The sequence below is a fragment of the Uloborus diversus genome, chromosome 10 (genome assembly GCF_026930045.1).
Source record: "Uloborus diversus isolate 005 chromosome 10, Udiv.v.3.1, whole genome shotgun sequence".
Lineage (NCBI taxonomy): Eukaryota > Metazoa > Arthropoda > Arachnida > Araneae > Uloboridae > Uloborus > Uloborus diversus.
Window position 1 is genome coordinate 16,095,401 of NC_072740.1, and position 16,700 is coordinate 16,112,100.

The 16,700-nt window shown below is 30.6% G+C and overlaps 1 protein-coding gene across 1 annotated transcript in view; it reads right to left on the reverse strand.

The window, feature by feature from the left end:
* LOC129231672 (uncharacterized) overlaps positions 1 to 16,700 on the reverse strand; it is an 88,687-nt gene that overhangs the window by 42,218 nt on the left and 29,769 nt on the right. Inside the window, exons 3-5 of the mRNA XM_054866035.1 lie at positions 12,643 to 12,715; positions 2,432 to 2,540; positions 1,006 to 1,171 (exon numbers count right to left, since the gene is read on the reverse strand). Coding sequence (XP_054722010.1) covers positions 1,006 to 1,171; positions 2,432 to 2,540; positions 12,643 to 12,715 — 348 coding nt within the window. The remainder of the gene's footprint in view (positions 1 to 1,005; positions 1,172 to 2,431; positions 2,541 to 12,642; positions 12,716 to 16,700) is intronic.

The following is a 16,700-nucleotide window of genomic DNA, read 5'->3' on the forward strand; positions in this document are numbered from 1 at the left end:
TTGATTCTTTTTTACTTCGGGGAGCGCAGGACAGATATTTCCACTAACTTAAAAGACTTCTTTTGAACTAATAGCACAGGTATCGGGTAGATACAACTAGTATAAAAAACAAAGAGAAATTTGCAGCTGTTTTTATTTTTTCATGCAGTGTTCCTCCAATATTTTACGCATGCATAGTGTCGGACAAAAAAAAAAAAAAAAAAAAAAAAAAAAAACTACATCTCTTGCAAAAATTCACATCCCAAAGACCATGCATTTAGGGGAATAGCAACAAATGGAAAAAAAAACATAAAAGGTTTTTGGATCATAATTCTGCGTAAATAACTGGAAATAAGCTATAAATTTCAGCAATTAGTGAATTAGTTTACTTACTACGCACAATAACTTAATAGATTTTCACAAAAGCAACATATATTCATGTCTATATTAGCATTTCATTCAAAAATATAACTTTTGTTCGCTTGTTTTTGGCTCATAACATGCAGAGTTTTCTGTCAATTTTTACCAAATTTTCAAAGCACTTGAAAGTATACAAGGGAATCATTACATTAAAACTTGCAATAAAAACTTTGAAAATTTTATGAAATATGAACATTTAAAGCAATAAATTTCTTTCTGCGCATGCGCGAAAGATAGCAATTTATAACTTTCAAACTTTCGTGGCCAAATAGGTTTGGAAACTTACAATATATATATATATATATATATATATATATATATATATATATATATATATATATATATATATATATATATATATATATATATATAAGATCATAAAAACGTAAAAATACATTGGCGACCTAATGATCTGTACAAATATCAATCGCTCTAATAACTAGGCCAGTACCTAGAGAATTGCACAACAAAACGGCAAAGTAAGAAAGTTTTAATACTTGATTCTACACATTTAAAACTCATTATTTCTGGTAGAACTTATATACGAATTGAACTTTTTTAAGTTTTATGCTGCGAATCAATTAAATAAAAATCCTTTTACTGTACCTTTACCAGATCCATCATAGCTGAAGTCTGGAATTAAAAAGGTTTGTGTATCCAATACCAAAATATCTCCGGAAGAGACTCCTTTCTTTGTATTCACCAAAGGTCCAATCACTACTGGTCGTGGAGGTACAAGACTTTTGGGAAAAATTAAAGTTCCAAAGCTTGTCTGGATTAAAAAGACAAAAAATAAGATTAAGGATGCAAAATAAATATCAACAATATAGAATTGCAGCAAAAATGCAATTAGTGTGTTGAAATTGTTTTTCAGATCATTTGTTTAAAGCCAAATTTTCATCTAAAAATGTTTAGTTTAGTAAACAGCGACTGGCAAGATATTTTGCAGTTTTGCTTTTACCAGATTTGGGCTCGGGAGGGATTAAAATTAGCAGATTTACAGTAGAGACCTGTACAAGACAGAAAGAAAGAATATCCAGCTTGGGGGTTGGATTAAATTTATTAAAACCTTTTGCGCATTACTATGTATGGTTTTAACAATATTCCATACATTTTTAATAAAAAAATACCCACATTTGGGACATGGAATTCTTCAACTTGTTCAAATTTGGATTTTTTAAAGCAACTCAAAGTCAACCAATTCAGTGATTAACATTGTGTTTTTATAAGGGTCAGATACTCATCTTCATAGCACTAAAAGTAGTTCAAATAATGTTCCTGTATCAATCAATAAATTATATTAATTGCGGTAAAGGTAGACACATTTACACTAGCTCAAAAAGTTTCACTATTAAAATTCAATTATTGATTCATACATTTGTTGCTTCAAAGGCAGTAATATATTGACTGAACTATAAAAAAGGGCGAAGAACGAAACTGCTTATTAGCTATTTTGCTAAATCGAAATCAAAGAATTTGATTATTATTTATTTTTTTGAATGAATGATTAACAGGTAGCAATAATAAATGTTGACTTCCGTTTGAAACACTTATAAGAACGCTTATTCTCCCAGAATTAAATCTAATTGAAGGAAGGTCACTTGATCATTTGACCTATTTTTAGTTTTTTTTTTATAAATATTTTATTAACTTATTAATTAAAAAAAACAGCATTCTGTTAGACTGAATACTTTTAAATGTGTAACATAAGATCATATGATTCCATTGATTCAAATAAAAGTTATAAGCTCCAATAAAAGAGGGGATCGATTGTAACCACTGTCTTCTAAAGTTTCACATCACATTGACACAGTTTCATCTACAAGCAATATTTATTTGGGTTATTTTTCTCTCTAATCATCTTTAATTATTTCACTTCCGATATCAAACATTTTTGTTAACAATATCCTTTGAACAATAACTAATAAGAAAAAAGGCTATGTTTAGATTGTGAATCGCTCATCATACTTATAAGACTGTGAAATAAAAACTTAGAAAAGTGAACATTGTAAAAATATTGTATATAACTTACAGAGTGCTTTTTGCTCCAAACTGATAGCCAATGAATATCATTAACTTTCTTCCCCTCTGGTAAACGCAGTATCAAATCCTGATTATTATACTGGGATAATGGTTGAAATCTAAAAGAAAAAATAACTTGAATTCAAAGCATTTTTGTGAATAAAGTAATTTAAAATTAAAAAAAAGGGGTTAGGTGCGCTCATGTATGTGCAATCGAAATTGTCAAACTTAAATTCATATTGTATATTTTTAGTATATGTCATGCGTAAAATGAGGTAAGGTTACACAAAATTTTTTTAGTGTAGACCTATGCATATGAGTGTAAAGTAAAGTAACTATAGTAGCTAGTTAAAAGTATAGAAATATAAGGGGGCTTTGAAACCTAAGTTAAATTAAATGTCTATGTTGGCATCTGAAATTTCAACGATTGTAACTAAGAGGGATGAGTTAAGGAACAAAAATACAGTATGAAAGTGCCTCGAAGTGAATAAAGAAATATGATAATCGTCTACATCCTTAGTTGGTTGTGAACAAATGTTAGGAAGTCATTTCTATAGAGACTATTGAGAGAAATCATTTTAATTCTTTCACTTGATCCTAAACAATTACTATTTTGGTACGGTTCGACAAAAGGTGAGCGCATGAGTGGAGAAAACCGACGAATTAAACTGGTATTTTTGAAAAAAAAAAAAAAAATGCTTATATCTTCGTGAATACAAATGATACTTTCACGGGAATCGATAAAAAAACTGTGCATAGTATGAACCGCAATTTTTCAAATTTACAGCTTATGCCCAACTTTTTATGATGAAGGATGATCAAAAGCCTTTTCTCTTTGTTTCTTCAATTTGTTTCTGATTCTCTGAATGCATGTGTGATTTATGTTTTATTGGAAAATGTCAGCCGAAGAATAACTATTATGTGAGAAATGTTTCAGAATACCTAGTTTTTTGAGAGAATCGTAAAAAAGTGAATTTTTGAAATTGTTCCAATCCTTTTGGTTGTATAGTGTAAATTTGAAGTTTCTATGGGAACATCAGAAATATCGCTAATATTTCCAAATTGGCAGTGAATTTGCTTCTCGTTTTAGCACAAAATTTTGGCAAGATATTTCTTAAACGTTGCCAATTGGTAGCCAATTTGCAATGTTCTTTCAGTTCTATTATTTTCATTTTAACAGTTTGGTTCATGTTGAAATTTCACCTTTATCGAGCCAAAAGTTAAAAATCATTAGTTGTTCATGTTAGTTACGCCTCTCTTTTTGTCACATGTTTTATTCACTCTTGTGACTTTTTAGTCTGAACTCATTACATTTCTTTAATGTAATTATTCTTAATAGAATTTAAAACAAGCCATACTTTAAGCAATTTCATATAAAAGTTAAGATCTATTTTAAGATACAAATACGCAATACAAATCAAAATCTCACTTTGCCATGTGTCGAAATAAAGTTTCGTCCTTTAACTTTTTTGATACACGTACACACACAGTAAAATATTTAATTAATAATATCCCCTTTGGGTCAAAAAGTGTAACTTTTCTGTCACAAGCCTTTTACAGAAAAAACTTTAAGGAACATTTCATTTAACAATGCTTTTTAATTTCATCAAAAATATATCTATCTAAATCTGCCAACATCTTTATTTTAGTATATTTTTGGGTCACAATGTGTAAATTCTCACCTCCGTGGCATGTCACACACCTTGTTTGACTGTTTATGTTGCTTAATAACTTGATTAATTAAAAGTATATATATATATATATATATATATATATATATATATATATATATATATATATATATATATATATATATATATATATATATATATATATATATATTATTCCTTTCACAAGAGTTTCAAATACTAATTGTTTAAGTATATTTAATTTTTTAGTATTGTGCTTTAGTTCGTTTTTTTAGGATAAGTAGTCATGTCACACAAAAAAATCTCACCTCCGTTACCTAAACACAAAATGCCATTCCTGTTTAACACGTGGCAGTAATAACATCAAATTTTATTTTTTCATAATACAAAGGAGCCCCCTTGTTTATTTTCAGCCATAAAGAAGTTCTGAGATTTTTGTCGAAAAACAAGGAGACAGATTTTGTTCGAAAAACTAAGCGAGGTTATTGTGATTTTTCTCCTCCGTGAACTTTAATTTCAGGGATGTAAATTAATGTAAAAAAAGAAGTGAACGTGTTTTCATATGTTTAACATGTGCAGATTGTAGCAACGAAGAAAGAACATATTTCCCTGAAAAATGTATCCATTAGGCCTATATTAATGGAAAATTCCTCACCTCCGTGAATCTCACCTCCGTGACAGACCTTATCAAAATCATTATTTCTGAGATGAAAATAAATGATGGAGGAGAAATATCAATCTTAGGCATTTTACCACAATTATAAATTTCCAGTATATTCTCAAAATTACTAAATACTGTTTTTTAACACTCACTTGAATTAAAAGGATAACTACTAAAAGAGAGCTTAGTATTAGATTCCCACTAATGATTAAAATAACTCATTGTTTGCACAATTAACAAAATTACTACTCTGATATTACATTGGCCTCGATTTTTAAACATTATTATTTTTTCTTTTTATTTATTTCCGTGAACAAGGGATTTATTATTATTATTTTTTTATTATTTATTAGAAAAATAATTGGAAATTAGCTGGGCTATTGTTTATGGTTATTTCTGGTAGGTAACACTTTCATGTAAGAATGAAAAAAAAGAAAACAAAAGGTTTCGAAATTGAAAATTATTTGCGTTCAAAAGTTACGTTTTCTGGAGAATGACCCATTTACGTCTGTGTATACGAAACATAAAACAAGTAGTCCGTTGTATCTTACGTGATTAAAAGTACATAAAAAAGACTAAAAGCTAATATCTTATATTTTTTATCTTTCACTTCACTACATTATACGCTTAATACAGTGCACCAGTTCAGACTCAACTTTTAAAACTAATCATAAAATTTTTAAAAGTATTAATTTTGTTCATAAATTGATAGAAATCTGAACCAGCATTAAGAGAAGTAATTTTTAAAACTATAAAGTTGGTATTAATATTAAGTTGGTATTAATGAGCTGGAATTTCATGAACTGTACTTTTTTTTAGCACAAGATGGTCTTTTAGGAACAATGTTTAAAAACTAATTAACTGAAGTATAAGCAATAAAATTAATTTACGTCCCACACATGTAAAGCAATATCGTGTGGAGGGAGGGGATTTTTATGTTTTAAAACAAATAAACCTTTTTTTACTTTTTAGCATACAGAAACACTGAAAATTTTTAAATTGTACTTTGAATTTTGATACTTAAACCAAATTTACCCTGTTTCAAATACTAAATGCAATTTAATCAGTGTTATTCCATCACCTAAATTTAGATCTTATGAATAATTTTGGATATAAAAGACAAGCTAACACTTGCATATGAAATGCTCTGTTTTGGAAGCATTTTCTTTTGACCAAACTCAGAATACTACAAACTTTCAATCTGTGTCTTCTGGAGAAAATTTTAATAGTTTCTCGCTTTTTAGCGAACGAGAAATCTGTGTACAGACGTAATATAACCGGTAGTTCTCGTCGTTGTAAAATATTTGCAGGAAAACCTACACATTTGACTTAGTAGGCAACCTGAAAGCGCAGAGCTATTATAATTCTACAACTTCCTTAATAGTGAATGCTACAGCAGGGGTGCCCACCTGGGGGGTCATGGCGCAGACTGCGCCATTGAAATTTTTAAGGGGGGTGTTTAGAGGGGTATTTGTCTCCTTTTTTGGGAGGCTCTTGTTCTTGGTGGGGTCTTCCCGAAATTTAGGGGGCCCTTGCTATTGGGGGGGGGCACCCCTGGCTACAGACAGCAAGCTTTGTGTGAGTAACTCAATAACTCACAACTGAAACCACGGAATTTCTTACGTGAACCAGTTTCTAAGAAATCAGTCGTTTATCTACATAACTATCCTTCCTTAGTAAAAGTAAAAGTAATTTAAACAACCTTTTAAATGCACTAATAATGTGCTAAAAATTGCAAAATGTGGAATCTTTTACGAATTTGTACATTTATAATGTTTAATTAACGTTCATTTTTTACTACGAATATATTTATTTATTTCTTATCACTCCTGGATTTTCCAAAACACAAAATTATTTATTTCGCAAAAAATTCTGAGCTAGAGGTAACGTAAATAGAAAATTTGTTTTCTTGTTATTTGAAGCGTTTATACAACCAAGTTGATTATTCAATGCTTGTTTTATTGAATTATTTGTTTAATCAACTGTTTAAGAGTCACTGTACATTACAACATCACAATTTGAGACCATTTACTAATTTGAAATTGCTAAATTTATACGTATTTAAATCCAAGCATTGAGATATAAGTATTAAGTACTAATACTAAGTTTTGAAAATGCTCCTTTTTTTCCATTACTATTTAATTTTTAGAAATGTTTTCACTGACGTCACTTTCAAGCATAGAATAATTCGTAAAACACCAGATCATCATCAAAATCTTTTATTATAGTGTACCTTTAAACTTAACACCAGTACGCCATCTTACGGTAACCCCACGTGCATAAAAATGTTTAGTAAGAATGTGCGGTTCTGAAACAGCACATTTTTCAGTAGTAGTCTGAATAAACAGTGAAGTCATTTTATCGTTAATTATGATTTTTATCTCCCGACGAAAAAAGACTGAGTTTATGAGCTTAACATGTGAACAGACAGTATAAAGCTTTTACTCTGATTTGTTCCTGTCCAGCTAACATTAGGAGAGAGGTAAAGGGAGAAATGTTCAATTCGAATCACTCTTCTCCTCAGCAAATTTTATTACATTGTGAGCTTAACTATTTAGGTGATAGTCATTTCTCTGCTCATAAATATTATTACTACATTTGAGTCGATAATTTTGGAAATGTCCTAAGCCCCATTTTCTTTAAAGGAACTTAAGCCTTAATTTAAATCATTGATTCATTTCCTGTCAGTCATTACCACGCTGCAATAATAAAAACTTAGTCAAATATAAGTAAAGTTGTATTTAACGCGAACGTTCTCTGCTGGCTTTTTTTTCTTGAAAAAAGTGAACATGGATTGCAAGAAAAAAAAAATGTGACCAGTACTTTTCTATTACTTTTATAAACATGTTATTAATTTTATAACTACACATTATGAATTTTATAATGTACTAGAGTCAGTTCGGGTAAATGGAAACAAAATTTCAATATTTGAACTTTAGATCCGTTCATATCTTTTGGATGAATTAAGACAAAAAAAATTCAGCATTGTGTCCAAGTCCAAGATCACACTCTCTGAGAGTATTTGGGTATGAAAAGTTTAACTTTATGACTGTTTGATAGGGAATGAAATCATGTTTTCTTTCCAGCATATTTCCTTTTACTCCAGAAACTATGCGGTAAATAAAAACACTTATTTCTCCAGAAGTGTGATGTAGGTAGATAATCAAATTATACACTATTATTTAAGAAGTTTGAGAAGTTATATCCCTACAATAATCAATCTGTGGCCTATAAGTCACATGCGATACACTGAACTCTCCAAATGTACTCTAAATTCATTTAAAAAGAAAAATCTTGTAAAAAATTAAACTACAGTCGACTCCCGCTACAACGCGATCCGACTTACGCGAAATGGCTATAACTCGAAGTTTTTATGAGTAACGAATTTTATAGCTAACGCGAATTTTTCGCCCACAACATGATTTTTTTTTATAAGGAAGTATCAGCTTCGTTATTGGCTACTAAATATTGATTTCGTGAATGTTATTACGTCTCTTTGAGCATCACTGACAGCCAAAGTTCCCACGCCTAACTAGTCTAGTGCATTAAATAACCATAATGGCACTTTAGTGTCACCTTCATCTAAAGTTTGAAAATGTGAAGAAAAAGAAAGTTTCTGATAAAAAGATTAAAAAGGCTAAGATTCTCGATATGCTTGAACAATTACAAAACGTCGAAGATAACGCGACAATAAGTATGAGTGAATCTTCCATATGTACAATTAAAAGTCAAAACAAAAAGATGTCCGTAAAAGTATAGAACTTAGTTTCAATATTGAAGCTTGCAGAGCAGTCTAGCAAAGTAAAAATTATGAAAATGTAAGCTACGCGAGCTCTTGCATTGTGGATAATTAAAAAGATCAGGTAGAGGAGATGTAGCCAGAAATTGAAACGTTTTAAATAAAAGGTGAAGCGTATTTAAAAATGTATTAGATAAGAATAACGATCTGATCTTGGAGCATAAATCATCACTAGTATCCTCATTTTTTAACTCGTAAATATTGCTACTATATCTACTGTGCAGTACTATTCTGTGCATCATTTTAATTTTATTGCATGCAGTGCGTACCGTGTTGTTTTATTTTATATCTTTTATTCCCATTGGTCATTCATTTTGTGCATCTTAAGTATTTCATGTTGAATAACAGTTTTTTATTTTTTAAATACAGTAAAAGTTCAGTTCTTCATAGAAGAAATTGTAATGGCTAAGGAATGCTTTAGAGCAGTTTGAGGGGTGTTTATAAGTGCCTAAAAGTATTTGGTATGATTAAAAAAAATTATATGCATATATTTTTCCACAACGCGAAATTTCAACTTACGCGAGGAGTCTTGGAACGCATCTCTCGCGTAAGTCGGGACTCGACTATACGCAAAACTTGTGTAAAATAGGCGGAAAAGTGTGAAGTTGCATCAAAATTTAATCTTCCAAAAACGTAGGACAAAACTTATTTTTTTCCATTTACCCCATAATACAGTATTTTTGGGGTAAATAGAACACCTAACCAGCACATCAAAAAATGTCTGGGAAGGTGAAATTCATAAATAAATGCCCATCCACATGACAAGTAAATCTATTTGAAACCAGTAGTTTCTCGTAGTTTTATACCTACTGGAGAGGAAAATGTATGATCTGAGAACTTTAAAGAACTACTTTTTTCACAGAGTCATCTTCGAACAATGATGGCAATTGCACAATTGCTTGAAAACATGCGGAATCCTTAGATCCTCTTCTATACGCTACCGAATCTTCACTCGCCAATAATTTAGTTTCACAAATTTCCACAAGTGGGGTAATAGAATTGGTTTCCCCCACTCACCCCATGTTTCCTGTCACCCAAGCTGTCCCTACTTGATATGCGAGAATCAAGAAAATCCTCTATCATCCTGCCCAATTTTAAAGATACAGTCGAACTCGCTTATAACGAACCCCGATTTAACGAGAACCCGGATGTAGCGAAGAAATCAGAAATACTTGGTTGGTACAATGTTAACTTTATATGAACATAACTCGGTTTTAACGAGCAAATCCCGCTTAAAGCGAGCAATATTTTTGTGATTCGTAAAATTTCTGTTGACTTCCAGCTCTGCTTAGTCTTTTTTGGTAAAATTTCTTTAACATTTCAAAGGAGTAAAGAAACATTTAAAAATTATATATGCGTACATGTGTATTCCTCAAAAACAATGACATAAAATAGAGACATTCAAACAGTTCAAAGTGAAGTGCCCAATTTATTTCGAACTGTAGTGATTTATTTTAATAAAAGCAACTGTGATGAATTTTTAAGATTTTTTTCCCACGAACTCTCTTTTTACTAGCACTCGTTTATAACGATAGTAGTGAAAACATTTCAGTTTTTTTTAACCATTCAAACACTAAATACTTACAGAACAAAATCATATTTATTGCTATTCGAAAGCGATAGCTATTACTTTTAAAAACAAATTCCCTGCTTTCAGTTTTGAATCGTTAGTTCAATATCTCATTATTTCCCTTACACTAGCGTATTATGAAAGTAAAAGCTTTAGTACTTTTTGCGCAAGTCATTAATCTGATATATGTCTTCCTATTCCCTGTTAAAACATCCTTATTATTAAATTTACCTTTCTTAAATAGACTTCAGTTGTTACAAAAGTAATGATAAGTAGATAAAAAAAGAAAAAACACTCAAGAATAACAAAAAGCGCTTCGAGCGAACCGGAACCTATGTTAAGCTTTATAATGATTTCGTAGAAAAGGGATAATTATCGTTTGCTACACAAACCTAAATAAAGGTATTTACGATCTTACTTCGATACGCATTGTTGAGTTTGAGAATTATTACTGAAATACTGATATGATATTTTTAAATGCTCATTATATTTGTTAGTCGTATGTTTATGTTTCAAACCTTTGTTTCAAAATAGTTATGTATTTTGGAGAAATCATTATCCGCTGAAGAGGTTTTTTTTTTTAAGAAAAGAGTTTGAGATAAACAATGTTTATTAAATATCCCTCCAAATGTAATTGTCCATGAAACAAAAGGAAAATATATCAATATCCTTTTTTAATAGGAAAGAAAAGCGTTATGTATTATCTTATATGGCTATTACTTTTGAGTTGAATACACTAAATGAGAGCTTTTCGTAAGAAAAAATCATAGAACCGTCATGATGAATGTATTTTGAAACTTATGGGAGTGGTATGGCATGAGAGTCAAGAAAAAGTGTTTAAGACACAAAACGAAGTTATCCTTTTTTTTTCCTCACACGAGCCGTATCGTAACTAACAAGTAAGAACGAATAGCATTGAAAAGCAATGAGAGATTTTTTTCTTTTTCAATGTTAAACTTTTAGTCGAACTCTTAAATGACAATAAAAAATGCATGCATGAATTTACGGCTATAAAAAAATCTTTTTTTTTAAACTCAAAATATGTTTTGGATGAAACTCATCCGAGTGAAGTCAACGAATCAAGTCTTCACCAGAACGACTCATTCAGAAACTCACATCTTTATAGCATTGGAAAAGAAGTTTTCTGTAACCACAAAGCACGTAATTTATACTAATATTTGCGCGTTCAGTGCGACATTTTTTATGCATTATTCCCGTACCAATGCCTTATTTCCGTACTCTTTACTTCTTAGTACAAAAACTTATCCCAGTTTCTTATTATGTGGCTGTAGTTAGCTATAATTACAAAAATTTGCCACCTTCAGTTTGCTCTTTGTATATGACATAGTTTATAAAAAGCTTGAAAAACCGCAAAGATGACACATAGAAAAAATATCTTGACATAGGTTGATTTGAAGCTTGGACCTTTTCAGGAAATTCCAAATATGTTATCATTTTCAAACCTACATCAATCAAGAACATATGTAGGTTGTCTTAAGATTACGGTTAAAACAAAAATGATTAGTGATTTGCCTTACTTCAGCGACTACTTACCACTTTGGCAGGTTCCCTGCTTTTGAAAAAAAAAAAGGGCATGTACCAGTAAAGTTTCTAAACTTTCATACCTTTTTGTTTTAGCTGCACTGCTTCAATTTAAACCTTTACTAACTTTGAGCATTTTACTTGAAATACTTTAATTTTTACTTACTTTTCTCTAAATGGTGCAATCTAGGAATAAATGAACAGTCAAGTGTCTAATTCATAAATATAATTCACTGAAACAAATGGCAGAACAACTATCATGAAATTATTGTTTTTCATTCGATAGAACAAAGTTGACATCAGATTTTTACATTTGTCTCTTTGATGCAGTTTATCAAAAGAAAAACATTTATTTTATCGATACTTAACCGTAAAATAAACTGTGTCACAAATAATATGAATCGGTTTTGTATTAAAAAGTACACCCAACTACAATTGCGTAAACGTAGTCAAAGACTACATGAAATTAACTAACGGTATCATAATTATCACTACTCGACTTACTTTAAATGGAAGTAGTTACACAGTATCAAAACCCACAGCAAAGATACAACATATAGTAGATAAAATGAAAAATTATTAAAAATACTTTGTACTAAAATATGCGCAAAATGTTGAAAAGGGAGAAAAAAAACCAATATAAATGAAACAAAAAAAAAAAAAGTACGAAGAAAATAATGCGGCGTTAATCTTGACAATTTGTGCTTCATTGAAGTTGTGTTACATTTTATTTAAATCGTAGGATTTTCATTAGTTTTTTTCCAAAAGTGAGTTAAATATCTGCTTAGGTTAACTTATACTTCAGCAAAACTCTTCTATTTTCAATGCTATTTCGAGGGCAATTAGTTAATAAAAACTGGCATTTACTGTTCTGCCCGGTGACTCATTCTGCCCTAACTCACAAAAACCATACTAAAATTGCATTACATTTTCATTTGGAATAGCTAATTACAATAAAAAGGAATGACTATTAAAACTAAAAATATTTCACAATACATACGAAGCCTTATGATTTGGAATGATAAATCCAGTGGTGTCGGGCCTGATCGAGTTTCCAGACCAAAAGACAGCATCTGAAAGAGGAAAAAACAATCTTACTTCACAAAACAACAAAAACTAATAAAAGCCAATTAGCACCGTCTTGAATGGAAGTGAAAATGCAACTCAAGGTTTGGTACACTATAATTACATCACAATTTAACTCTTTTTAAATAAAATAATGCAATAAAAGCGCATTAACGGAGCTTTTAAGAAAAAGGACGGAGGCAACTCAAGGCAAAATGTAAAATAATGCCTTGAGAAATACGTTTTTAAGTTCGGTAATTATTAAAGATTATTAACAACTAGAAAATCGCCCGTCAAGATATGACGGGTGAAAATTGCTTCTACATTTGAACGAAGCCATTGTGCCTGTTTAGTGATATTTAGACAGTTGAAATGTTGATCCTAACTCCAGTAGATTAACCCTAAACTCCAGTAGCTTTCATTGTTGATCATTATTTCGTTTCTTCATTCCCCTGAAATGAGTCTTACCAGTAAAACAGTTGAGTTACCGGATCGAGTTCAGCCTTGTCCCCTGCATTTTAAACGTGATCATAACATATAATCAATTATCATGTCGTGGCGCGCTTTTGATTGTTGATGACGTCAGGAGTGTTACTCGATCATTGGCTATTATATATACGAGGGTGCTCAGAAAGCACTCACAGCACTTTTCATGCTTAAAACACTTCTCATTTTAAAAAATGGGAAACATAAGCTACGGAGTTTTTCTTATATTAGCGCTGCGCGGCAAGAAAAAAAAAAAAAATGCTTCTAACATTATTCCTGCTGATTGTTATGTAAAATGACTCCCTGAATCCTATTTCCCCCACCACCCACAACTTTTTTGGAGACAGATAGCCCCCCTTTTCAGTTTTCTACAGTTTGATAGCCGTTATTTTGATTTGCAAGGGCATTATTTTATTAATCAACATTCTTCTAACCTGCTAGAGAAGTGAAGAAGGGAGACTTAGGAGAGTGCGCCCCTCCTCCCTAAATATTTAAAAAATCACCAAAACCTATCTTTTGTTTCTGTGGTATTTGCCACAATTTTTTCACTCTATCTCGGGGCAAAACCAAAGCATCGACCTCACTCCTACTAGTCCTATATACCCGATTTTTTTTTTCCAGTACTACTTCTTATCGGCTATCTCTAACTGGAAAATTTACGAATTCACACCCTGTTTGGAATCCATTCTTGCACTTCAATTTCGTATTGTAGTCATAATTGATTACAATGCAAAATAAAAGTACATTAAAAAAATTAACACATATTTCTTCACGACATATTTGATATAAAGCTCCACAATAATAAATTTATCCAATTTACTTTTTTCCATGATTAGAAATTCTTGGCCATTTAGCAAAAATTTTATAACTCGATAAAACACCAAGATATAGAAATTTTTCAGCCTAGTAATTAAACATTGGTCAAAACAAGCTACGCCAAGTACGGATTCCTAATCCATACCGTTAACATAAAACGTAAATTGCTGTTAATTTCTTAAATATATATATTTTTTACTACGTGAAGTTTTATATTATTTTTAACAATTCGATAAGTTTTAATTTTAACGTTAGAAAGAAATTCAATCTTTTTATCTTAACAATAATCAATATCGCTAAAAATTATTCCTTTTAATCAGAAAATTGCTGAGCTTCTGAGTATTTATTTGTTTATGTTTTATTTGCTTTTTTGTTCATTTTTTTTCCCAAGAAAGAAAAGAGTTGTTGAAAAAAAAAATATTTCTTAATGAACTCATTATTGGCAAAAGTTAAAGATTGGTGGATTGAATCTAAGTGAAGTGACTTCATTTACTTTCCATGAAATAGAAATAGATGCAAACGATTGATGATTTTTGAGATGAAAAAAAAGAAAAAGATTTTCATTCTCTAAAATTTTAATGCACACATTTTTTTTTATCTTTTATTTTATTTTATTTTATTTTTACTACGAGAAGATTGATTGTAATACACAACATTGCCGAAAGAAAATGTTTGATTTTAGCGACTTTCTTCTTTTTGACTGTGTAAAGAGCATTATAAATGAGTCGATCGACTTCATATAAACTTGGCACAATTACATGCTATACATATTCTGCTATAAATTAAGAGCCCTTTTACAGTATTGTACTGCTTTTAATTCGCTTATTGATTTATTTTATCTTCTCAGCTTCGAGCTATGATAACTAAAGGTATTTCTGCTGAGATTTCATTCTACACATTTCCCTACGTTAATAAAAATGTGCTTGGCATTAAGTTTTCTCTGCTGAATAATTCGACAGTACAGAAATGTAACTTGGTGATAGCTGGAGAAAACGAATTTAATATATTGTTTACACAATGTGAAATTGTTTTTAGTTTTATTAAAAGATATTTTTCGTTTTGATATGTATCTATGTAATATATTAATAGGCACCACCATCTAAGCTTACGTATGGTATTTAGGCTTAAATACATGAAAAACACTTCGTATTATGTTTAAAAAAATTTCAAAAAGAAAATACGTAAATAAATAATAATAAAAATACGTATAAAAAAAAAAAAGAAAAAAAGAAAACGTCTCTTATTTTCGTTGCCCCTACTAATACACCTTTCAAAAGAAGTAACAGTGGTTTAAAAACAAAGTACTCATTAAAAAATAAATTAAGACTTGTTTTGAAGAAAAACATCAACAATTTGTACGTTTTTAGTACAAATTATTTAATTGACGAGGCAGTGAGAAGCAAAGGGATGTAAGTTGACATGTTCATGTTTTGAGTAAAATGCGTTTAAAGATAACGTCCTAGTTCGGCTTTCATTGATTTTTTTTTACTGAATCATGCTGTACAGCAGAACCTATCAAGGCTACTAGTACTCTCTCTTGCCCCAAGACAGAGGAGAGGTTTCCCTACTTTTTGTACTGGTTATCTCCAAAATTTTAATTTTGCATTTCATTTTTAACCTTGTAAACAAGAGTCACTAAATTATTTTTTTTCTTTGCGCGGAAGCACGAGACACATTTAATGCAACACATCCGTATTTCTCCGTGTTTGCTTCCAGAAAAGCATTTGTTGCATATATGACACTTTCCACCATCGTCACTTTCTTTGTTTTCACTCAAATCTTGGTATGGGACGAAAATAGGAACATCCTATCTGCCACTATGGCGGCATCTGCCCTTCGTGAATGACACCAACCATGTCAAAACACTCAGATCATTCAGTTTATGGCTTACCTTAAGAATATATGTCAAATACCACAAACTAAACGTATTATAAATAAAACAAAGAAGAGCATTTACAAAACGTGTTCCAAACAATCACATTTACAAAAATCAGGAAAAGTGCTTCCAAAAACGGCAACGCAGCGGACAAGATTTATGTAATTTCCACAACTAACTAGTGTTCTAGAGCGCAGCAAACAAATAATATCACCGGTGGCGACGCCTATCGTCAGAGCAGTGAAACTGGAGGAAACGAAACCGGACATCGAGACGAAATATGGAGACTACCTTAATCAATCCTTTCTTATATTTTTTTTCAACTATCAGTATTTTTATTTAGATATAAAATAATCAATTTCCATCGTAATATGAGTGTATTTAAATCAGATTGAATTAATATTTAGATTTTTCAACGGAGCATGAGAAAATAATCTCTAGAAGTGTTCAAACTTTCGCTCAGCTCGGGCGTGAATGTTACACAGAGTCAGAAAAAATTAAGAAACCCTTCTACCATCCTTCGCAAAACTGATATTTTTGATATATATATATATATATATATATATATATATATATATATATATATATATATATATATATATATATATATATATATATATATATATATATATATATATATTAGGTGTAGGGAGCACAGTGACGATCCGGAGGACATTAGCTCCAACATGCGTCAGAGGGGTTACTGCAAGAGTTCGAAAGCCAAAAGCTTTCACTATAGGTACAAAATGCTTTGAAACAGTTTGCTTTAAAACATGGGATAATATCCACCTTGCTAAACAGCAAAATCGGCAAAA